Source organism: Lampetra fluviatilis, chromosome 7 (assembly GCF_964198595.1).
Source record: "Lampetra fluviatilis chromosome 7, kcLamFluv1.1, whole genome shotgun sequence".
NCBI lineage: Eukaryota > Metazoa > Chordata > Hyperoartia > Petromyzontiformes > Petromyzontidae > Lampetra > Lampetra fluviatilis.
This window is the reverse complement of record NC_136281.1, coordinates 11,543,803-11,569,178: the sequence shown is the minus strand read 5'-3', so window position 1 is coordinate 11,569,178 and position 25,376 is coordinate 11,543,803. Positions and strand designations below refer to the sequence as shown.

Sequence of the window (25,376 nt, the reverse complement as noted above, 5' to 3'; positions counted from 1 at the left end):
GAAAATAAATTTTCACGCACAACGAGTCTGTGTGCAAAATGTCAGCTCGATTGGATCACGGGAAGTGGTTAAAAAACGACCGAAAGATTTGCACGGTCGTAAGCGCGCAAGCAAACAAGCAAGTGAACTTAATATAAAGGATTTAAAAAATTAACCCGTAAAAACAAAGTTTTTCACTCTAAATCCTTTATATGCGTGGCGGCTAGAGTCCTCTCGTCCTCTGGCTTGAGATGGCTGCCACCTATGGGTCAGATGATTGTCTGCCAGCATTAAGCAATTGGTAATTAAATATTTTTAAAAAAATCCCTAAACAGTGTAAAAATTTGGAAAAAAAATTTCAGGAAAATTAATTGTCACGCACAACGAGTCTGTGTGCAAAATGTCAGCTCGATTGGATCACGGAGAGTGGGTTAAAAAACGACCGAAAGATTTGCACGGTCGTAAGCAATCACGCAAGCACGCAAGCAAGCAAGCGAACTTAATATAAAGGATTTCATAACTGTTATTCGCGTGAACTCTGTTCGCAAGGGGACAAAGGTATCGACGTAAACGATGAGGTGCAAACACACAATGCCAGGCACGTGAGACGTGACTGCGTGCAAACCAACATCTCCAATGGGTGGAGGCTCCCAGCTGGGTTCGGATCAATTATTCGATTAAAAATTGCTATTGGCTACTTGTTGTTTTTGGTCGATGACTGGCGCCTTTTAAAAAAAGTGTCAGCCGCCCGAACATCCTGCCTTCCAAAGGCGGAACACCCCGACAAGCCACTCCCAATGTGACGCGACCTGATGATGATGATGCTTTATGACGTCGCCCCCCACCATCCCGCATATCACCTCCCGTCCAGCGATACACGTGGGAATGGAGGAGAGACGTTATCGAGCAATTTAAACGATAGTCAGTAGATTAAATGGGTTAATTACATTACTTAAGTAATCGGGAATCCCAGCTGTAGCGGAGTTGGAACTGCGCTTCCCTGTCAATCGAGGCACGAGTGACACCTGGAGGTGCAAACTGAGAATGTCTCGAAAAGAGAATGACGACATTCGTTTAAAACGACGCCACGATGCCGAATTGGCTACCGAAGCGAGTGGATGAAAATGGCTGCCGTGTTATAGCGCCGCCGCGTGGTACACTCGCGTCATCGCCTGTGTGCTTTGGCAGTGGCGTTGATGGCGATGATGATGCCGCCATGACCTCGTGGAGTTGTGCGTGGGAGACATTGAAGACGTGACCAGAAGCGCCCGTGCTGTTTGTCCGTGTGGCCGATAGGGTGTCTCCGGCACCGTGAGAGCCGGATGACTCCCTGTGGACTCGTGCGAGTGAGCACGGGGCAATGAGTCGGTGGCGGCGATTGCTGCACGGCACGATGGTGCGAGCTGGGTAGAGTGATGGTTTCTTGGCAGGATTTACAACACAGCAATGATAACCTTCCAGCTGACGACAAACAACTGGAAACAGAATCTTTATTCATAATGGAGGAATCCGATGAGCTATAAAGCTATTTTTCACAGATGTCCAGTAGGGGCGGGTCAGAAAGCTACAACCACAAGCAATTCAAAAAGACGATAGGAGAGCAAAGTATAGGAAAGGTGAACAAATCACTAAAACAATTAAAATATTCACACAAAAATGAAACTGGTTTATCCAGTTCAACAAAACACGGCAGGGCTGCTCCTCTTGTAACTAAATCGAGTGAAACGATTGTTCTCAAGAATTTCCACACTTTTTATAAGGTCGGTTGCTTTGTCAACTTGTGCCGCACAGGGACAGCTGTCATCAGCCGGTCTCCTAGGCAAGCCAAACTGCAGCTGGGCGCTGGAATGATTGAGAATGTCACGCGAGGCGCCTTGAGATGTGGAGGCGAAATTATATAGCGCCGTGTGTGCACACATCATGATCACGCGTTAACACATTCCTGCGGAGGGAGCTGGTAGGAACGTTGGGTTGCTCTGTCAATGGCCAGGGTAAACGGCGGCGTGGTGTATTCCGCAAATATGTCCGACTGTGAGGGCGGGCACAATCCGGCGTGAGTAGGTTAAACGTTGAGTTTTATAAGGACACCACAGGGTGACCAGCCCCTCCCCACCCAGCCCCACCCTCCCCGCCCAGCCCCTCCCCACCCAGCCCCTCCCCACCCAGCCCCTCCCTGCACGACGGACGGACGGACACAATACTCCCCTGTGGGCTGGTGTAACCAGGAGGTTCCAACCAGTATAATATAGTCCTGCACGCCTTGCAGATTTGTCCTCTGCGGATTTAATTTGTAAATTATGCTGTTATGAAGGAAAATCCCATAAAATAAACTTCTTTGCACAGTCACTTTGCTGTACTACGTGTTACATTATTCATGCACAAGGCCCATTTCCCTGAAAACGGGATCATATATATAACATACGTAAATATACTCCTACATTAATATTTAATAATAATAATAATAACGTATGTCTCCATGAATGAATTACAACGTTCAAACATTCCATAACACAAACCTATTAAGAAAGATCAATCAAGCCCCAAAGAGCCCTGCCGCTCGGTTTGGACTATGGATTATTGGCGTAAGGCACTACCACTAGAGTGCAAAGCGCGCCTGCCCCCCGCTGAAGGCGCAGCCCCCCTTCTCAACTCTCACCGTCGAGTCCAGACGTGTTGGTGCAGTCGTTGCACAGCGGGCGAGGGCTCGAGACGATGGCTGGACAAGAGCAGCTCGTATCGCCGTCACGTTTAATATCGACTTCACGTGTGCTGGACATTGACCCTCGTGTCCCCCCTGAGCAGAGGTGTAAAGTACTTGAGTAATTTTACTTGATTACTGTACTTAAGTATTATTTTTGGGGATGTTTACTTTACTTGAGTACGAATAAAAATCAATACTTTTACTTAATTACATTTTTTTAGAAAAAAAGTACTTTTTACTCCTTACAATTTTATTTACAGTCAAAAAGTACTTATTTTTTGGAGATCACTTCATTCTATTTTCCGTTGCTATTACCAAACCAATTGCATTGCGCTGATGCCCAGTTTAATTTAAATGTTATTTATTCTGCCTATGAAAATCGTTTTCACATTACGTGAAATTGGTCAGACATGTTCATTGGTCCTTTGGAAGTGACGTCATGTCACATCTATTACAACAATGCACAGCACCTTGACCTGGAAATTAGAGAAATTATAACAGTCAATCAGTGGAAGAAAATGGAGGAAGAACGTGATTCAGCTGCGAGCACAGTCCAAAATCAGCCACAGGATCAAGAGCACCCGTGGCCGTATCTTAGCGAATTCTTTTCTTTTAGTGGTATTAATAAGGATTCATTCAAGATTAAATGTGTCCTTTGTCTCCCGCTTAATAAGGAAATATCGGCCTTCAAAAGTTCGCTATCAAACTTAAGGAAGCATATTGAGGGAAGTACGTTAAGTATTTTGTTTTACTGATAGTTTTTTTGTGTGCATGTTTTGACCTTGACGGCGCGCCTTTTATATGTGTAGTAGGCCTATTTTCACTAATGCATGCGATTGACAATATAAGGCTCACGTAATAAAATGCTAAAATGCATTTGTAATTGTCTGTAAATTATTTGCTATGGTAACGTTAGGTCAATGGGAAATTTGGCGCCTATAGCAGTATTGCTTTGAATCATCATTATCGTTCCGTGCTCTCATTGTGTTTGAATTCATGCACAACACAAGAAAATCAAGCGAGAATTTTGTTTTATAATTACCAAACATGTTGTATTGTCAAAACGGTAAAGCTTAAACAAGAATCTCTAGTTTCCATTCTTGCTGTTAATTTTACTTCTTTAATACTCAAGTACAATTTTAATGTGGTACTTTTTTACTTTTACTCAAGTAAGATTCTAGCCAGACACTTTTAATTGAGTAAAATTTTCCCTCAGTATTTGTACTTTCACTTGAGTAACATTTTGAGTACTTTTTACACCTCTGCCCCTGAGTATGTATGTGTGTGTGCGACGGATGTGTTTGTTTGTGTCTGTGCAACGGGTGTGTGTGCGTGTCTGTTCGACAGGTGTGTGTCTGTTCGACGGTTGTGCGTGCGTCTGTGCGACGGGGTGTGTGTGTTTCTGTGCGATGGTGTGTGTGTGTCTGTGTGACGGGTGTGTGTAGGCCTGGGCTCTGGGTTGTCTTTCGTGCTTTCCCAGTCCCAGATATTCTGCTCACGATCATTAAGGACCTTCATGATGGTGAGTGGGCCTTGGTAAAACTATGTGGCAGGGAGTGGGAACCATTCCCTGTACACCTTGGGGTGCAACAAGGATGTCCTTTGGCTCCAAGATTATTTATTATCTATTTTGACCACGGAGTTCGTGAAGCCTTCAATAGCTGTACTGGGGGAATTTACATTTGGTACAGATATAATGGGAGGCTGATCGATGCCCAGGAGCAATCAAGGGATGGCTCCCTATTGGTCAACCACGTTATGTATGCCGATGCTTTGGTAATAGCTGCTCATTCAGAGGAGGAGTTAGAAACGCTGCTGCTGAGACTGGAGCGTGCCACTATAAGAGGTGGGGTCTTACCATCAGCCCCACCAAAACTAAGCACCTGCCTGGGTATTTTGTACCATCAGACACTCCACCCCCACAACTCCCAATCGGTGATGGGGCAGTAGTGGAGAGAGTGGAGTTTCCCATACCTGGGCAGTGTGCTTATGACCGGCTCCATTTTAACAGCAGAGGTCTCACTCTGAATCAGTTGAGCGGCAATATGTTTTAATCGGTTGCTTAATGCTGTGTGGAAGCTACCTGGTCTGTCACTTCACGCAAAGCTCGTTTTCAGAAGCGAACTGGCCACAAATGATAGCTCGACGAAGTGGCCTATCGTCACGTGGAAACATATAGCAGCCAAATACTCGAAACGTGCGATGTTGATGATAAACGTGGAGGTAAGAGCCGGAAGAGCCTGAGAAAAATCCACGCGACCACGGGGAGAACGTGCAAAACGTAGAGGCGTCAGGCTCCGGTTTCGAACCCACGACCTCCTGTATACCAAGCAAGGTAGTTAACATCTCAACTTCGTGGCACTTGACCTGAGCACCACTCAACGTCTGTCACACTAGACTCTCCACGAGACACCGCAAGACTCCAGAATACTCCGGGATCCAGCATGAAGTTGGTGCGCGGGGTGCCCATGCTGGACTTCCTCGCGGACAAGTGGAGCTGCGTGGAGCAGCTCCAGGCCTGCTCCGATGACCTCGTCATATCCACATACCCCAAGGCTGGTGAGATCCACCTTCGTTAACATCATCATTATCTTCAGCAGCACCAAGCTGCAACACAATCATAATTTACATCTGAATCATTATTTGCAGCGGCAGCATCGTGACGTAGCCAACGGCAGATATAATTAATTAGCCGGGTGGCAGGGGTGGCTATGCCTGTGGCCTTTAATCCAGCACTGGAGGCGAGGGTTGGTAGATCACCACACAAATCGTGTGAACCTCCCTTTCTGTGGGCAACGAGGCGCTCGTACCCAGGCTCACCAGGTCACAGCAAAAATGTGGACTCCATCTGTTGGGATTGAGTGTTTGCCCCTCGCACGCATGGGTTTTCTCTGGGTGCTCCGGTTTTCCTTCCACATGTAAAGCACTCATCGATTGACCGGTAACGCGACACTATAAGGAGGACCGCAGAGCTCGGGCAATTGTTGGCGCCGGCTCATCGCGTGGCTGCCTTCCTGTTCGTCTGTGTCTACTCGTGCCTCTGAGCCGTTCTCCCTCTTCGGGAGTGAGCGAATACTGTGTGCGTGATCCGTTGAAATGATCATCATCGTCATCATCAGGAGCAGCAGCGAGAGTGTCAAACGTCACACTCTAGACACGTGTTGAGTGATCGGGCAGCGTTGGCTCTTTTCCGCTACCTCACCTCGCATTTTTTTTCCACCTCTCATCATCACCCCGGCTCTCCCCCCCCCCCACTGATCTCCACCCTCTCCACATGCTGCAGGCACCACGTGGATGCAGAAGATCGTGGATCTGGTGATAAACGCCACGGACTTGGCACACAACCACCGCGCGACCATCGATGACCGCATGATCTTCATGGAGCGGAGCTGCGGTCCCGGGGAACCGCCAGAGCTTCGTAGTGGTGATGTGATGGCATCGTCATCATCATCACCACCACCATCATCACGATATCTTCACCATCATTGAACGGTGACACGGCCCAGAGGAGTCGCATTCGCCTCCGTGTTGCAGAGACCTGATTGATCAATACCGCGGTATTAACCATAATGCACCACCGCATTGGCTGCTTGGCACTGGACGTTAAAGATCCCGTGATGTCAGTTGAAGACGAGCAGGCCATTGCGTGACCACGTCACGGTCTAGGTTTTTCTTCTCCAAATTAGAAGAAAAACCTTGCTGATTACTTAGTTGAGAAGTAAATATCAATTGCTACCCCCTTCACTGTAATCATGGACAATCTGGTCTTGAGTGCGACTTGCCTGGGCAAACAAGCAGAAGAGTGCTCATTGTAACTGCTGAGTCCATCATTGTTACCACCAGCACCATCATCATCGTCAGCATCAGTAACCTCATGATGTTAATCAACATTCAAATTAACAATACCAGCTCGGTCCCCAAAATCAGCGCTTAAAATATCACCATGACCACCGTTGGTAGCAACATATCCATGAACAATATCTGCCTCGTCATTCTTGCTACGAGTATCGTCACCATGATTATCATCATGATATTCAGCAACTAAATAGCCATTAACAAATCCCACCATAATCACCGTCGCAACTTAACATCGCCATCACCCGCACCGAGCGTAGAGCAAGCAGCCCGCAACCAGATCCTAGTCGGAGGTTGACTCAGCCCATAAATCCCTCTGGGGTCGATACAAAAAAAGTTCTTACCAGGAAGTCAACAGTGTTTGTCCTTTGGATAGACCAGGGGTCGGCAACCAACACAACAAGAAGAACAATTGGGATACACCCCTAGACCGATTTTGATTGCTGGGTATACAGCTTTCCATTGCATTTGTTAGGTAGCAACCATAACAATATTCAGGACTAAAGAAAACACACTGTCAACACCAAACGTGTTTGGTTCTGTCAGGACAAACGTTAAAATAAAAACAGAAGCAAGTGTCACTTGACATAAAATCACAAAAATTATTGTGCAGCAACGTTTTGCCAAAGCAGCAAATTAATTCGAGGCGAGACAGATGCAGGATGTGTGGGGGACAGCCGTTTGACCGAGTGACGCAGTTCAGTCAGCACGAAGGATTAAGCTCTTGATTCATTCTATTTAAGTGTAATAAAAGACTCCGTTAGGCACTGCTGGTCTCCGCTTGTCTTTTATTCCTCCTCAGCTCCTCCACTCGTCCTCACACCCCGCTGGTCCTGACAAGGGACCAGCATCTCCTCTCACGTGCCCCGCACGCTCCTCTCGCGTGCCCCGCACGCTCCTCTCGCGTGCCCACGCACGCTCCTCTCGCGTGCCCCGCATGCTCCTCTCGCGTGCCCCGCACGCTCCTCCGTTAGCTCCTCCTCGCACGCGCCCGCACGCGCTCTCCCGTCAGTCGCTCCGCTCCTCCCCGCTCCGCACACCGCTGGCCGACGGTGTGCCGAAGCCCCATCAGCCACGTGGCTGATGGCGCGGCGGCCACCCAACGTGGTCCCGCTTCTTCACTCCATCAACTGACCCCGATCTCTTCCAGGCTCCCCTCTATATCCTCTCTCCCACGTGACCCTGACTCCTCCCTTCCAGATCGTCAGATCCGGCCTTCCCATACTGCCCTGCTGGCTCCACCTCCATTCACCTCGCTTCCCATTGGAGCCGAGGTGAACGGCGGCCCCTCCCACACGCCCCCCATACCCCGGGCCATGTGATTGGGCCAGAGTCCAGCAGCAACCCCATTTACGCTCGCATTACAAAACCAAACAGACCATTCTGTGTCTATCATCTGGTCGGGTGGCCCAGCGCGAGCAGCTCTTATTGGAAGGTTGTAGGTTCAAATCTTGGCTGAGGGGGTTGAATCAACACATCAACCCCTCTGGGGTTGATTAAAATGAGTACCACTTTGTGGGGAGATCAGCTCGTGATTGTCTTACATGGATAGTCTTGTGCGCCACCGGGAATGCGGAATTTCCACTACCGGCTGTCAACACGAGATGAGCACCGAGTCAAATGCTCGGTTTGAGCTGGGAGTCAACATTTGACTTGAACATAAATCCAGTCACTTTTTACTTCCACGTTTTCGAATACTGTGATGAGGGTCAAACGATGTTATGCACAGCTCCACTCTCAACAGTGTACACTCTTTTACACACTAATATAACGTGCTTTGACAAATATGCAAATTAAGTGTGTTCATATAAATCTACATCTTGCTGAGAAATCTATGTAGGTTGCATTTATGGAATTTACATATTAGGATAAACAATCATGTTTATGCTAAAATGTTGGGAATTGTATACTGTAGCATTTTATGAAATGAAGATCCTTTCCATGTCAGTGGTGTAACACGCGAGAAGATGTATCCGTGTATATGCTGTTTATTGAAATAAAAAGCTTGATTTAAACATTAAAACGCTTACGAGTAAACACGTTCCAAAGAACTATTGGTCAAGACTTTTACTGCATACATGTCTATAATAATCAGGAATCTGACGCGGAAGGAGCACAGGCAACAGTGGCTTACTCTATGACCACTGTCACACGACTGAGGCATGTCTTTAATTTTCCATCTATGAAGGGGATGTGCGCATCGGCCTGTCGATGTTCCAATGCGTTTGATCATTAGGCCAGCGCAGCAACAGAAGGAACAGCGACGGGGGAGTCGACTGTCCACCGGTGAGCGTGCGAGCCACCGCGCGCCTCACAGTGCGTTCTCGATGGTGGAGCACGCCTTGCGCAAGCGCTCCACGCGCTCCATCACCATGCGCCGCTTCTCCATTGTGTCCTCATCCTCGCACAGCAGCTCGGCGAGGTTGCCCTCCTGCGCGAGCGCCGTGAGCTCCACGCCCAGCGCCACCACCAGTTCGTCCAGCATGTTGAAGCGCACCGTCATGGGCACCATGTCCATGAGCCGCGTCAGCGCGATCTGCGGCACGCGAGGGGGGGGACCGCACGCCCGATCGGATCGAGTTCCTTTTCACTTTATTGTTTTAGTATTGTGTAAATATGCATGTTGGACTTCTATTGCACCATGCGTAGCCAATTGTGCTACTCGGAGGTTTGGGGAAGGACAACAAACTAAACACAATGATCACTACTACACCTGTTTACCCAGGAAAGCCTCATTGAGTAGTCCCAAGACTCTTTTTCAGGGGGCTTCTGACAAACCTTTGTACACGTGTGTATATTTGATATACATGTGTATGTGTGTGTGTGTAGCGGATGGCCCACTGCGCTACGAACTTGGTGGCCTGAGTCCAATTCCTGCTCACGGCCAACACCAGTGACGATTATCTGAACTAGTGCTGGGCCTCCCCTAGGTCGACTCAGCCTCAAATGAGTACCTGGTGCGGTGTGTAAACATTGCCACTGGGGAAACAAATGCGGCCGGGCGTGGTTGCTGGCCACCCACCCCCTCGTATGCTGCTGTGGCCTTCTTTAGGTGCTCGCTAACAGCACTTGCCCCAACAGTCTATTACAGATTATAGGGGGGATCTTTTTCTTTCTGGGGATGTGCATGTGTATGGGCACGAACCTGTCTGCATGTGTTTAACGTACCTTGAAATATGAGCGCAGATGTTTGTTCATCACACGCAGATCCTCGTCCAGGCCGCCCACATCAAGTAGACTTTTGTCCTTATACATGTTGGGATACTTGTGGGAATTGGAGGAAATTTGAGTATCTCCATTGACTTCAAGATCATGCTGGTGCTCTTCTCTTAGGTTATTCTGATAGAGCATATCCTACACATGCAAAGACAGTCGTAGCAACACACAGTCCAATAAGTAACAAACACTGCTGTAATGTATATACTATAGGTAGCGGAATATATTTTTTTTTATGTAACTGCCATAGAGATTGGTACCCCAGTCGGAGTTAAGTACACCCCTGGAAAAAGTGTCCTAGAAACAAAATATTTAATTGCCTCGGCCATTTTGTATTATTTGGTACCCCGGGGTACCGCCATAAAGATCATATGGTGGTGTGTTGATCTTTATTACAGTATGCCACAGTTTTGATAGACCTAGGCTGAAATGAGTGTGTTCTTGTGTTAACCACTCTTATTGGCCGTATACGTAAATCGGGTACGAATAAAGATTTGCTACTTTCGTTGGTACCAATTCCTGCTTTGGGCCATGGACTGTGTCTGTGAAAGGGAGTCCACACGAGGCGATATTTGGGCAAGGGATTTATTTAAGCCCCACACACTGCAACACATTCACACCTCACAAGAAGCTTTTCCTTCGGGAGCCCCAGAAACACGTCACATAGTCCCCTGTTTATATCTCCCCCCCCGCTTATCCACCCCCCACGATCTTTCTGGAACCTTCCAGCAAGCTCCTCTCATTCCCTTGCTCTCTACAAATCCTGTCCCTTGGCCTCTCTCTTCTTCCTCTCCCTCCTTTCTCTTTTCTGCCAAATCTCTTCTCCGGTCCTCAAGATAATTTCATGCCTTCTTCTTTCCGGCTGCGTTCAGAATCAGAATCTTTATTTATCCTGGAAGAATCCGATGAGCTATTAAGCTCTTTTTCATGGATGTTCTCGCCACCTTTTCTTTTCCTACTCATCTCGGGGGGGGGGGGGTGTCTCTGTGCCCTCGCATAGCCCCAATGTGTCCCTACACGATGGCTCTTACAGATGTAGTGCGGTCAAGGAGAGTAGAGACGGCTTGTAGAGGCAACACGTTTATTCCAATAACAACAGTAACAGAGGGGAAGCGGCCCCTCCACCTGATACCTGGGGAGGTATAGCCTCCGGGCTAGTGTGCCCTATCAACTGGGGCTACGTACTCCCAGCCCTCCAGCTAAGGGGTCCTAGGGGAAGCTAGCTGACACAACCCAGCCAAGGTCCTCGGGTCCCGACCACTGGCCCACTCAGTCCCTGCCCTTTGGTCGGACGTCGGGTTCCCAGGGGTTCCCAAAGTCCGACCACTGGTGCACTCAGTCCCGGCCCTTAGAAGGACGTTGGGTCCAAGGGTTCCCAGGGTCCTAGCCAAAGCAGGTCTTCAGTCTTCAGCTTGACGATGACTGCCGGACCCATCCAGAGGTCCGGCTTTTATACCCGTTAGAGGGTCTCTCTGCCCCTAGCCACGCGTTCCTTTTGGAACTCTCTAGGGGGCTCTGGAATACCCCCCAGCCCCTCTCTTGGGGTCTGGGGAGCCCTATTTGCCCAACGGGCCGACTCATCTTACCCATTCAGTATACCACCCCCTTTTGACACATGTCTGCTACTACAGGTAAGGATGAATGGGAAATGTACACAGTGCCCAACCATGCTACTACACATACAGTGAGGGGAAAAAGTATTTGATCCCCTGCTGATTTTGTCCGTTTGCCCACTGACAAAGAAATGATCAGTCTATAATATTAATGGTAGGTTTATTTGAACAAATACTTATTTCCCTCATTAAAATGCAAATCAATTTATAACATTTTTGACATGCGTTTTTCAGGATTTTGTTGTTGTTATTCTGTCTCTCACTGTTCAAATAAACCTACCATTAAAATTATAGACTGATCATTTCTTTGTCAGTGGGCAAACGTACAAAATCAGCAGAGGATCAAATACTTTTTTCCCTCACTGTACGTATTTGGCAGAGTTGGTGTTACGAGTTGCGCCGCGCGTGTGCCGAGTGGCGCGCGGTGCACGTGGCGGGCACCTGCGTGTAGACCATGCTCTCCATGCGGAAGAGGGTGACAATCAGGACACTTGCTCTCTGCTCCTGGCCTTGCACCTGTGCTCCCACCTTTGCCTGCCTCCAGGCAAGGATGAGCGTGCAAAAACACACAAGTCGGCGTTCGTTCAATCAGTGAAATTAGCGACGAGAATATTCGTCAAGCTGACCTGGGTTTCATTGGGTCAACGGTGATACCGAGTGGACGGAAATCGTCCAGCGTTGACGGTGATTATGACACGTAAAATATCCTCATGTATGTGCTGTGAAGAAGGGCCATTGCTTGAAATGTCATCGATTGTATATCTTTCATTTAAAGGGCACAGTGTTATTGACAAATGTTGAGGTTTTTTTCTGAATACTTGGTTTATGGGGCAATGAGAAATGATATGGAGATGTTTGGGGGGTTTTCGGGAGAGGTAGTGGGGGAAATCGGGGAGGGCAGTGGGGGATGGAGGGGAGGGGTGGTGGGGGATGGGGGAACCTCGGGCCAAGTCTGGAACTGATAATTTTCATTGTTAAACACATGCAATGGAATTGAATCAAACACAGGATTGAAAGATTTTGCTGTTGAGCTCGAAGGACATCGTAAGAAAGTAGTTAAAAGAAGGGTCACCTTGACGAGACGGTTAAACTCGGGAAGGAATTGGAACACGTCATCGGCGAGTCGCATGCACACATCCTGCACGCTCCCTGCACCACTCACGCAAACCCACACACATGCGCACACACGTTAAGCACTGCTCACGCAAACCCACCAAGACATATCCCCCTATAGCCTTAACAGAATGTTGGGGCAAGTGCTGTTAGCAAGCACTTATCAAGGCCGGAATGGCACACGAGGGGGTGGGTGGCCAGCAGCACGCCCGACCGCCTTTGTCTCCCCAGTGGCGATGTTTGCACACCACACCAGGTACTCATTTGAGGCTGAGTCGACCTAGTGTAGGCCCAGGACCGGTTCAGATCATCGTCACCGGTGTTGCCTGTGATCGAGAATCGATCTCGGGTCACAGCGCGCGAACCGCTACACCACTGCTCCCCACTGTGCGTCGGTGTCAACTTAAAAACTGTGGCCATTTTTATTTTATTCACACGCAAATGACTTAATTACGAAAACACGAGCAATTGTTACCCCTTACTGTGACAACTTGGCAGAAAAAAGAGTATAGCGGAGACCTTTGACAGTAAATAAACAAGGGGAAAGACAAAATATAATAATAACACATCACACTCTCTCTCGACATTGTGACTATCGGCGCTGCGGCACGTACCACAGGTGACAGCGAGCATGTCGAGGGCCGGTTGCTCCAAGCGTTGCAGATGAACTCGAGCGAGGTTCTCAAAGGCGTGGTAGCTCACGAACCCCGGCAGCTCTCGCCCCCAGCGATTGTCCATGTACTCCCGAATCAAAACATCCAGCTCTTCCAGCCCTGTGAGAAATGAGCACACAACCAGCACGTCGGATTGAACAATTACATTAGTGGTTTCCAACCTATGGTCTGCAGATCACTTGCTTGTCCACAAAGGCATGAGAAGCGGGCAGTTACTACGATTTGGAGTAATTAAAATTTATAAAAATAGATTATTGGTGCACGGTAGTCCGTAGAAATTATTTGAGGGTTGACATTGACAGTGAGTTCAAAAGAATTGGGAAGCACTGGTGTAGACCAATACAATACCCCATTAAGTTCACAGATTCAATAATTTCAGACAAAAATTCGCACCAGTAAATACTAGGGATGAGTTTCTGATGAAGTATAACTTCAGGTTTTTTATTTTATGGAAAAAAATTGAATTTTGTTACCCCTTACTTGAATTTGTTCCATGTCGTTTGATGCGTATGTGTCTTTGGGCCCACAAAAGTGAGGTCCACTCAATTCCACGTGACTTCATATTATTTGTTAATGCAGATAAGAAACATTCAGCTGTAAGCTGTTTTACACATTGAACCCTTCCAGAAAAATGCAAAATAAAAAAAATTCACAGCATGTGAACACAACCGTTGCAGTAGCGATAATCTTACACGCTTCCTCGGCTCTCTTCAGATCCTTGAGCCACGTGCGGAAGTGCTCTCGAGCGAGCGTGTACAGCATCATGTTGCGTGGAAGATTACGGCTGGGCTCTCCCCGCGCGAGTCCTCGCACGTCCTCATTGTATCTCATCACGCGCTGTGAACACACAGCAAGCACACACGCGAGACATTGAAGGCGGTGACATGGACCAGCGGTGCAAACTGACGATGCCTGAACCGCCTCCGGTACAGCGCTACAGGGGGAAAACACCGTGACCAGGCCCAGGACGCGAGCTGCGTCTGCGGTGAAGAACGGATGACGCTTCCTCCTGGCGTCGCCTGCAACGAGGAGCCGCGCACAGCCGATGAGTTCAGCACCGCTGCTATGTACGGCAGCAAGAGCCGTTTATGAGAATGCTGTCGAAATAGGTCACACGTTTGGCGCAACGGTGCTTCGTTGACTATGCATGATGAAATAAATATTACTGACCGTGTGCGGGGGGAGGGGCCCTGTTCCTCAAATAAATGATCGCCATTGATTTTCAAAAAATATATTAAGGCAACAAATAGAAGAGTGGCCCTAGCGGCAACGCACTTGCCGCTCGTCGTGTGCACGCACCGCGTTGATGAACAGCTGCTTCGCTCGAGCGTCGTCCGGGATGGACTCGCCCTGTTTCTCCAGCTCGGCGCGCGCTTCACGCAGCTTTTCCGCCAGCTCCTTCCGCAGTTTTGGCAGCGTGCGCTGCGACGCGACATCATTCACGGCGAGGGAACAGATATCAGTTTGTACGTTGTTTTTGTTGTTAAACTTGTTTGCCCAGAAAAAACCTCAACAATGTTTCCCAGGAGGTTCCTGCAAAGTTTTTGTAGCAGGGGTTGACATTGCTACGCGCAGTGATCTATTTGCAGTTATTTACAGGTTATTCTTCATCACTGGGTTGTTGTACGTTATTTTCTAGCTATGGGAGCAAACCAGAAAACCTGGAAGAAACCGTGCAGAACACTGGGAGAACAATACAAACTCCACGCAGAAAGGCGCCCGAGTCGGGAATCATACCCAGGCCCCCTTCTTGCTGCGAGGCACAAGCGTTACCACTGCGTCGCCACCCTGCTTCCGCCCACCTTGATGTTGTCCACAAGTTCCTCGGTGAGCTTGGCAGCCAAAACGGCGGTGGTGGTCATCTTCCCACCGTTGTGCACGTGGCTAACGGGACAGAGACACCACAGTGCAGCAAGGGTCAATCGCAGATATCATCGGTCAAAGTCAACTACGCATCATACTTCACAGCATTCCACCCGCAGTGTGAGAGATGTGGAGAGTGGAAAAGATAAGGGAGTGAGACGACCCTACGCACACAAAGACGGTGGAACAAAGGCTGAGGAAGAGGAAGGCACGCAAAGTACCAGCTGCCAGCATCACCGAAAAATGCTGCGAACACCCACGCCACTCAGAAAAGTAGTCCGTCACGCGCTAAGCTCCCGTTATAGTGGGAGCGGTGCAAGTAAAGACAAAAAAAGTTCCATTAAAGAAAAAACGCGTTAAAGTGAAAACGCACAGCGTGAGCGCCACGCGTTAAACGGGGATTTACTGTTGGTGGAAAGATTGTTGTCAAAATGTGTTTACAATGCTGTTGTCTTTATTGAATCACACCAGACTGAACTCATCACTTGAAATTTCATGTGCATGTATCCCCTTACCCGTTTACAGAAAACTGCAACAATCACCCTATATCCATTTTGATATTTCTGTAAATTAATATTTATCGTGGAATTTTTTTCGTAACATAATTTGTCAGAGCCAACATTCGTAACGGGACAGTTATTTTATTTCATATTGATTTATGCTTGTGGTGTTTTAAAATGACTACTGTCATGTGGTTGTTGTTGCTCTAAATGCCACTCAGCGGTCTTTGCTCCCGTTTCTATTTGCTTCATCGTTGCGATTTATTACACGGAAATCACTTTTGCTATATTGGTGACCCAGGTGACTCGTTAAAATGAGACTCATCCGGGTAGCCTTGAGTGCTCGCCTGCTTACAAAAAATAAATTTGACACCTTGGGTTAAAAACAGAAATAGGCCACAATCACGGCCCGAGAAGATGTGGGCTGGAGGCGGGTGCAGGCACTGAGCACGCACCTGAAGATGGGGTGCTTCTTGAAGAAGGCAGCCTCTACACGCGACGCCTCGGCCAACGTCTGCTCTGCCTCCACGTCGCGCTGGCTCCGGCACTTGACCAGCACGTAGCCCTTGCGCAGCGGGAACACCTGGTTCTGCAGGATGCGCAGAGCGTTGCGCTCGGTTCCCTCGTCCATCAGGTCTGGCTTGGTGAGGACCCCTAGGGTGGAAAAGTTGCCATTCTGAAATAAGTAGGAACGACGCGCCACTTGCGCCCCGGGCACTGGTGCATTATTCACGTGAAAAACGTCCGCGCTTGCTTAATAAAGAGCGCGTCTAAAAGCAGAATGGAAACTGCTAACGGCGGAAAACAAGGCAGACCGTCCATGTGTCCATTATTATAACACTTCTTTACTCAGTTGAGCCTCACTAAGACGCAATAATTTTTTAGGAAGGTCCTGCCAAGTTTTCCAATTGGAGAAATCATTTGCAAGGCAGTGTGTGGTGCGCCGAGGACTGTTGTCGTTACCAAGGGTACGTTCGCCAGTGGGGTCCACAGCCTGAGCCATCTTAAGCGCCTCAGTTGTAGCAATGTCCACATTGCAGGGGATCACCACCAGATTGATGGTCTCCTGCCGGCCGATGTGGTCACGAATCAGGTCCTTTATCTAAAGGAGAAGGCAGAGTCAAACAAGCTGATGTAGTCAAGATTACATTGTCGCCGAACGGTCAAGATCAACGTCAAGAGGTCATCATGGCCAAAGCCACCGATGCCACCACCGCACCTCGCCAACGCTTTCTCCCCTCCACTACTTTCGGCAGACGCTGCACTGTGGACGCGCGACCTTCAAGATCTGCCCTGACGGTCTCCCACCATCTGGCCTTGGGTCTTTCCTGAGGTTAATGTGCCTTGCGTGCAGCACGCTATGTTGGGCACACCCTGCTGCAGTAGTTGTCAAACAGGCCCTGATGGTCTCCGTGGTAACGTGTGGAGGTGAAGCCACCATTCCAATGCCATCCCGCGACAATTTGTGTAAACGTCCATGTGGCTCAGTGGTAGAGCAAGCGGCTCGCAAGCGATATCTGGGTGACACATTAGGGGCAGCACTTTCCCACCCACTCTGCCATGTTGGGGCGACTATGGTCACATGGCATTCAAACCAATATTCACATTCTCAGAGATGAAATATAGCCAATTAAGTGCTAAATCAAATGAGAAAATTAATTTTTTTGTGCATTGTTATTGAGGACTAGGCTGAGACGGTCAACTCCCTAGACTTGAGAATCCGGTTTTAATCCCAAGTGGCTGCCTGTATTCAAACTCATCATCTTATTGATGCCAGTTCCATGCCCTGACCTCTTATCCACCTGGCCTCCTCACGTTACTTTGGGAAACACACGCAGCAATCGTCACTCCCTCCTGTAAAAACTTGGTAGGACCCTCCTGAAAAAGAGTCTTCGGACTCAGTGAGGCTTTCCTGGGTAAACAAGCCCTACACAATGATGACATTTTGTTGGTTTGGCTTGAGTTGTGCAATTAATGGTGCCGTGTGTCCATTACGAGCGGGTTCCGGAATGTACGCTCATCTACGTTCAACAAGGTGGTGAGCATTGGTGTGGTGAGCACATGCCTGAGTCTCAATGTCGACGGCTTGGCCAGCAAGGGCTACGCGGGCGATCCCGGGCAGGTCGATGAGGGTGAGATCGGGAACACTATTAGAGGTCACCTCGAGCTCGATGAGGGTCTTGCTCACGCCCAGATCATCTCCTGTCAACTCTGACTGGGCTGTGAGAAACAAGGGACGTTGTCAATATTAAGCCTGAGAGCAGGAAGAAGAAGATGTAAATGCAATCGCGTTTTATTTGTTTTATTATGAGTCTATCATTGTGCATTAAATACATGGAGTAAAAAAAACCGCCTGCTAATACTGCGGATGTATTAACCATAAATATACACGTCGGTGTACTTTAAAGATCCTGTGACATAATTCAAAGTTGAGTAGCCCATTATGTGCTGGCGCCACGGTCCAATATTGCCACAGTGAGGAATTGAACGGTACTCTCAAACGACTCGATTGCGATATACATGGCAGCGATCATCCGCCCCCTACTACGGGAGCGGGGGTCTGTCACACAGAATCTTCTACCCGACAAACACAAGAACAAAAAACCTTGAGTTCAACCACTTCATGAATGCAGTCTGATCAGACAGCAATGCACATTCGAGATGCTATGAGCATGATTTTTGCATTTCTTAAATGTTTATTTACGTGTGGGTGTGGAGGAGTGCAGGGCGCTCTACAGAGATATGACGAGTCCTTGAAATATTGAGGGGCACATTAGGGAAATGTAAACTGGGTGTGTCATCCCCAATTAAGGTTACATTGGGCACGTCCTTGCCCATATAAGAAATTACGGAACAAAAATCGATAGATATAATAGCGATTTCGAATCCATGCTCGATGCCACGCCAGACTGATCCCATTGCTCCAACCCATCGTGTGGCATTCCTTTCCACTGGATAGACGATGGTCATGCATTGCATGATCCCTCCATATTTCACGGACTCGTTGTGTCACGACCCACGGCGCCGTACCCTGCAGGACGGCGTCGCCCACACTTTCTGGAGAGTCGAGCTTCGTGTTGACGGTGCGGCCCTGCACGCGGTACTTGATGCGTCCAACCCAGGGGCCCGGTGCGCGCTTCAGCTTCAGGGCAAGCGGGCAGCGCGTCACGATGCCTGCACGCAGAGACAGAGGAGGAGGTTGTGATCCGTGGGACACGTGTGCAGGGTGGAGGAGAGTCGGGGAAGACCTAAAGCCAGAACGTGATATATTGTGAGCGGTCTTTAAAAGTAGGCGCGAGGATCTGACAAAAGGCAACGATGTCAAAGTCTGGCACTGTTAATTAGTAATCATTTTACTTGGCTATAGCAGCATTCATGCAAATTGAATCTCAAAACGCTGTAGAGTTCTAACATGCCCAGATTGCGTGCAGAAGCGCAGGAACCTACAGACAAGCGGGAAGGCAACCAGAACATATTCCAACAATTGCCCATGCTCTGTCATCCTATATTGGGGTGGTGCGATGTCTTTTCGCTCACCACTGCCACGTGGAAGCTGCACCCCAGAGAGAGCCTCCAGCACAGAGCTCTTGCCCGAGCTTTGGTCCCCGATGACGGCCACAGCGGGGAGGCCCACGTCCTGGTCCACGCCCAGAAAGCGCAGCTGGTCGATCAGGTCGATGTAGGGACGAACCTTTCGGTCAAAAGAGTGAACCAGAGACGCACCCTGGGGGGCTGAGCACGACGAGTTGCCTGCAAATGAAAGTGTGCAGGAAATGAACATGATCGTTCCAACTTTGAAATCATAATACTATTGATGTTAATACAAAACAGTACAGGCTGTCCTCTACTTACGAACACCCGACTTATGAACATCCACACTCGTGAACCGGCTTCCAAGAGTTTATTTTTACATCGACCTGGATATACGAACTCGCACTTGTGAACCGAACCGTGGAACCATTTGTTCAGCAGAGCGATCCTCCACGAGTTAAATTAGTCACAGCAACCCGCTGTGTGTGGATGGTTGAGAAAAAGCGACAGGCCCACTCTAATCGTCTACAGCATCCCACGTCAGAGAATGAGAAGGCTTACTGCAGCCTTCGCTCGGAGGTTCGGAGAGCTGTGAGGCGCTGCAAGGATGGGTGGTGGTCGCGGATTGCTGAGGAGATGGGAGTCTGCTTCAGTGGCCCGTGATCACCCATCCCTATTTAATTCCATCAAAAAAGTAACCTGCAGCGCCACACCTATTACCATCATTAGGGGAAAAAACGGTGATCCAATCTCCGACCCCCAGGAACAGGTTTGCAAATTTGCTGAGCATTTATGTGAGGTCCTGGGGGGACCGCACAGACTGTAACAACTACAGGGGCATCTCACTCCTCAGTGTGCCGGGAAAGGTCCTGGCAATGATTATTCAACATCGCCTTGCTAGCCACGCTGAGGAGAGGCTTGAGGAGCCCCAATGCGGTTTCAGGAAAGGGTGGACCTGCACAGATGCCATATTTTCTGTCCGTCTGCTACAGCAGAGGTGTATGGAATTCCAACAAGACCTACATCTCTGCTTTATTGACCTGGTCAAGGCCTATGCTACCATCAGTAGGCCTGGGCTCTGGGTTGTTCTTCGTGCTTTCGGAGTCCCTGACCCTCTGCTCACGATCATTAAGGACCTTCATGATAGTGAGGGGGTCCGGGTAAAACTACGTGGCCGGGAGTCAGAGCCATTCACTGTACACCTTGGGGTGCGACAGGGATGTCCTCTGGCTCCCTCATTATTTAACATCTATTTTGACCACGTAGTTCGTGAAGCATTCAATAGCTGTCCCGGGAGAATTTCCATTTGGTACAGATATAATGGGAGGCTGATCGATGCCCGGGTGTGATCAAGGGATGGCTCCCTATTGGTCAACCACGTTATGTATGCTGATGATTTAGTAATTGCTGCTCATTCAGAGGAGGAGTTGGAGACGCTGCTGCTGATACTGGAGCGTGCCACTAAGAGGTGGGGCCATACCATCAGCCCCACCAAAACTAAGCACCTGCCTGGGTAATTTGTACCATCGGACACTCCACCCCCACAACTCTCAATCGGTGATGGGGCAGTTGTGGAAATAGTGGAGAGTTTCCCATACCTGGGCAGTGTGCTCATGACCGGCTCCGGTTTAACAGCAGAGGTCTCACTCCGAATCAGTCGAGCGACAATATCCTTTCATCGGTTGCGTAACGCTGTGTGGAAGCTAGCTGGTCTGTCGCTCCGCACGAAGCTTCAGGTCTTCTCGGCCACGGTCATTCCCTCCCTTCTCTACGCTTGAGAAACGTGGACCCCCCTAATGGAACATCTTCGCCGGTTATAAACTATTTAGGCTGGCCTGTCTACGATCCATCCTGGGTTTAACCAGGCTGGATTGTGTGAGGAGCTCCCAAATCCTTGAAAGATCTGGGTAAAGTCCCATCGGTGAGCTCCTCCTGCAGGCAAGGCTGCGTTGGCTGAGTCATGTAGCCTGCATGCCCAGCCACCGCATGCCATAACAGCTTTTGTTCGGCCGGATCGAGGGGGCTAAACGGGCGCGGCACGGGCTACACAAGAAATGGAGTGATGTGGTACAGGAAGACGTGGAGCTGAGTGGACTTGCCGATGACTGGTACCAGCAGTGTCAAGATCGGCCTCAGTGGAGGAGGCTCGTGAAGGACGCTACTTGGCAGTTGGAGGCAGTCGCCCTCCAACAGCAATGGAGGGCAGAGGAGCGACGCTCACAATAACGAGCAGAGCGCCGGGCGGCTAAAGCACAGCAAGTTGTCACAGTAGGGGGCACAGGTGGTGTATCAGCCAGTCATCTCAATCAGTCGACCCGTGGCACCTGGCTGTGCTCCGTGACCTCCTGCCAGCGGGCGTTCGACACTTCACGTGGCCTCAAGGTACACATAGCCTGGCACACGCGTCGTGGCGAATGGCGGTTGTTGTTGTTGTGTAAGTTGGCACAGTGGAAAGCACAGTTGGTGTATCTGCCAGCCATCTCAGTCAGACCATGGCAGCTGGGTCTGGTCCCTGACCTGTGAACGGGCCTTCGACACTTCCCATAGCCCCAAAATGCACCGAGCATGGCACAAGCGCCAAAGTCAGGTCACCACCACTTCGTGGCGAGCGGATGTTGTTGTTGTGTGAAAGTGTGTGTGTACATGCACGCGCGTGCTCACGACCAACACCAGTGACGATGATCTGAATGGGTCCTGGGCCTCCTCTAAGTCGACTCAAGTCTCAAATGAGTACCTGGTGCAGTGTGTAAACACCACCACTGGGGATTCCAAGGCGACCAGGTGTGGTGCTGGCTACGTTGTCTGGTATGCAGGAAATCGTGGGTTCGATCCCGACCCTGATGCCTGCATACTATGAGTTTGCGTGTTCTCCCCGTGGTCGCGTGGATTTTTTTCCGGGTTCTCTGGTTTTTCCCTCCACATTTAGAAACATCCGTTTAGAGTATTTGGCTGCTATACATTGTAATGTAATAAATTCCCACATTTATAAGCCACGTCCTTGAACTCCCTTTGTGATCATGACGCTCCTGAAAAATAGCTATATAGCTCAGTGGGCCTTAAAATAAAAGTAGTTTAGTTTGCTGTATCGGCCTTCATAAGCGCTGGTCGTTAACCGAACTTGCCCCCGCAGCGTGTTAAGGTTACACGGTGGATGATTGTTGTGGTTGTGTGTGTGCCCCCCCCACCCACTCCACCCATTACAATGCCACCACGAGTCCCCCCTTTCCTACACGGCAAATCACGCTCGCACGCAGCACAGGACAGCTGGTAAACAAACAGCTGCGTCTCCGTGGCGCGCAGGACGCATTCGATCGATTGGTCTCCTAAACTCGTTGCGCGAACATTTGCTCGTCTTACGAACGAATTGGTCTAAATTCTAATTGTTCGTGATAGTTAATTCTCGTAGAAGGAACGCTCGTTCAGTGAAACGCGCCTCTAAATTATTTTACCATATTCAGCAACTGTCTCTTTTTTTGCCCCAGGTGCAGGCGTGGTCCCGTTGCTGTCTCCTGGCTCTGGACCATCCTCAGTTCCCCATGCTGGGGACTCTTCCAAGTCCGTCCGTGGTTCCATCTGCTGCGTGCAGGCTCTGTCAGGCTCTGCCACTGCTGCTTTCGCGTCGAGGTTCTTTCTTCCCCGATTGTGATTCTTTTGTCGGCGTCGAGGGTTTATCCGGGCTTGCTTTGGGTCATCCGACTGCATGAAGGCCCATCCAGAGCCTGCCGCAGCTCCATCTGTGACATGTATACATATAACGTCTTTGTAGGGCCTGCTCAGCCTCTGGTACACAACCACCACTCAGCAAAAAAATAATTGACCGTTGACTTGCAAGAATGAAGAAATCTGGCTTTCAAATTCACTACCAAACTCACAATCACACCATTGTGATCAGTTCTGGTAAAGTGCATTTCAAACTCTTCATTAATTTCAAATGTTTAAAGTGCAATTCACATGTTTATTTAGTCTTAATCACAATTTTACTCGTTGGGCTGGGGCCATATCTGTGGCATTTCATTTTTGCTTCCTGAAGTACATATTTTAATCCATGCTTTAATTTCCTTAAATTTAATTTCCTTAAAGCAGGAAAGGTCGTGGTTCATAATTAATATGTTTGGGTTAGATCGCGTTATTTATAAAGGTGTCACAATCCTCCACCACCCGACATGGCCAATCAGTAAAAAAATGTGTCACGTTGATAAAAGACAAATATTTCACTACTTTAGCCCATTGGTGTGTTGAAGAGTGAATCCACAACATTTCCAGTTTGAGTACGACGTTTCGCTGGAAATTACATCCAGCATCTTCAGGCGATTTGCCAGAATAGTGAAGCCATCCACCTGCTTCCGGTCTTAAACAGTGCAGGATGACGTCATCATTGTTGAACCCCATCAGGATTCGAGATCAGAGGTGGGGGTGTATGCAATTATGCAATCGATCAGCAATCAGCCACTGAGCATGTGACTCACCTGTAAGGAATTGCAATGTGGTGTATTACTTAATAATATGCTTCCAAGCTGCGCTGAGTCTATAGCTATCACAGCGTTTTAATTATTTGAATTTTTTTCAATTTCAATTGATTCTCTAACTAATCTTGGCCAGTAATAATTACTTCTGCATAACACTTCAACGTTATCAAAATCAATTGAATGTCCTTGTTGGCGAGCAATGCTCTGCCACTGATGACAGCTATGTTTAGGATGTTATGTTCTTTTGGTGTTCTTTTAGTCTTACGCTAATGCTATGTCCCGTCTGTCCAATATAACACTTACCGCATAAGCAATTGATCCGATATACACCTTCTATTGATAACTTCGGTAATTAATCTCTAGTACAAGACACTAGTTTTTGAATTTTGTGTATCGTACCAAATCTCACTCTAATGTTTTTCTTTTGCAAAACACGGGCTAGTTTGTCAGTAACTCCCGAGATATATGGTATTTTAATTGTTTTGATAATTTGATCACTTTCAGCAGTATTGTTGTTCGATCTTGATTTGGCATTCAATTCTTTGTTAATTTGAGCATTATTGTAGCCATTCAGTCTTAGTGCTTCTTTAACATGTTTAATCTCTTTCTTTAAACTTTCATAGATGGAGCTGCGGCAGGCTCTGGAAGGGCCTTCATGCAGCTGTCAGCAGTGGCAGAGCATGCTTTCCAACAAGGACATTCAATTAATTTTGATAACGTTGAGGTATTATGCAGAACGAATTATTACTGGCCAAGATTAGTTAGAGAATCGATTGAAATTGAGGATTAAAATAATTTCAATCGCTGTAATTTCGACTCAGCACAGCCTGGAAGTATATTATTAAGTAATACGCAACACATCATGCAATTCCTGAGAGGTGAGTCACATGCTAAGTGGCCGATTGCTGGTCGATTACATAATTGCATACACCCCCACCTCTGATCTCGAATCCTGATGGGGTTCAACAATGATGACGTAATCATCCACTATTTAAGACCGGAAGCAGGTGGATGGCTTCACTATTCTGTCAAATCGCCTGAAGATGCTGGATGTAATTACCAGCGAAGCGGAGTACTCACATTGTAAATGTTGTCGATCCACTCTTCAACACACCGGTGGGCTAAAGTAGTGAACTATTGGTCTTTTGTCAACGCGACACATTTTTTACTGGTTGGCCGTGTCGGGTTGTGGAGGGTTGCGACACATTTAGGGGCCGTCCATAAATGACGTTACGCGATTTTGGACTATTTTTGACCCCCACCCCCTCGTCACACGACGTCACAAAAAGTCAGACCCCTCCTCAAATATGACGTCACAAAGCTCTGCCCCCCCCCAAAATAAAACATGCTTCAAATCGCTTTAAACTATTGTCATTGTAGTACGTTGTCAATGTGGCGCTGCACTCTGATGTTGTAGGAGAAAACATTGATTAAAAAGTATATTTAATTAAATAGAACGTGTTGTCTATATTTATTTAAAGTTGCGCATTTTTACGTGACGTCACATCTCAACCCCCCCCCCCCCCCATCGTCACACATCGCAACAAATGTCTGACTCCCCCCCCCCCCCCCCCAGGTGTGTGACAATTTATGGACGGCCCCTTATAAATAACGCGATCTCACCTAAAACCCTTCATTATGAATAATACTGGCCACGAAAGCCTACGTGTAAAACTGAAGTTAATGTTTTAAGGACTTTTTTTTACAAAGCCACTAATTTTTGGAGTCGCAGGTTTGAGCTTATTCGGGTCCCGTTTTAATTGGAGGTCTCGCTTACAGTATTTGGATTTTTTATTCAGACCCCACCACCTCCTCTTCAGGCCCCGCACCCTCCTTCAGCCCCCACCTCTTCAGGACCTGCCACC

The 25,376-nt window shown here is 48.4% G+C and overlaps 1 protein-coding gene across 1 annotated transcript; it reads right to left on the bottom strand.

Moving 5' to 3' along the window:
• Nucleotides 1-8,574: 8,574 nt before the first annotated feature.
• LOC144933574 (interferon-induced GTP-binding protein Mx-like) lies at nucleotides 8,575-25,376 on the bottom strand. The gene is made up of 15 exons (XM_078858503.1): nucleotides 25,358-25,376; nucleotides 22,495-22,779; nucleotides 19,052-19,264; nucleotides 18,545-18,688; nucleotides 17,580-17,734; nucleotides 16,478-16,616; nucleotides 15,970-16,168; nucleotides 14,954-15,035; nucleotides 14,451-14,573; nucleotides 13,844-13,988; nucleotides 13,092-13,250; nucleotides 12,437-12,513; nucleotides 11,806-11,898; nucleotides 9,704-9,889; nucleotides 8,575-9,071 (listed from the first exon to the last, which is right to left on the bottom strand). The coding sequence occupies exons 2-15, from the start codon at nucleotides 22,745-22,747 to the stop codon at nucleotides 8,847-8,849; spliced, it is 2,193 nt and encodes a 730-aa protein (XP_078714629.1). The 5' UTR covers nucleotides 22,748-22,779; nucleotides 25,358-25,376; the 3' UTR covers nucleotides 8,575-8,846.

What these genes read in the sequence shown, in the direction of transcription:
- LOC144933574 (XM_078858503.1), bottom strand. Translation starts at nt 22,747, where the DNA reads ATGCAGTCGGATGACCCAAAGCAAGCCCGGATAAACCCTCGACGCCGA. An exon ending in CACTGGCGAACGTACCCTTG is followed by an intron (nt 16,169 to 16,477) that starts GTAACGACAACA and finishes TTTCCACCCTAG; the next exon opens with GGGTCCTCACCAAGCCAGAC. An exon ending in CATGCTCGCTGTCACCTGTG is followed by an intron (nt 12,514 to 13,091) that starts GTACGTGCCGCA and finishes TGAGTGGTGCAG; the next exon opens with GGAGCGTGCAGGATGTGTGC.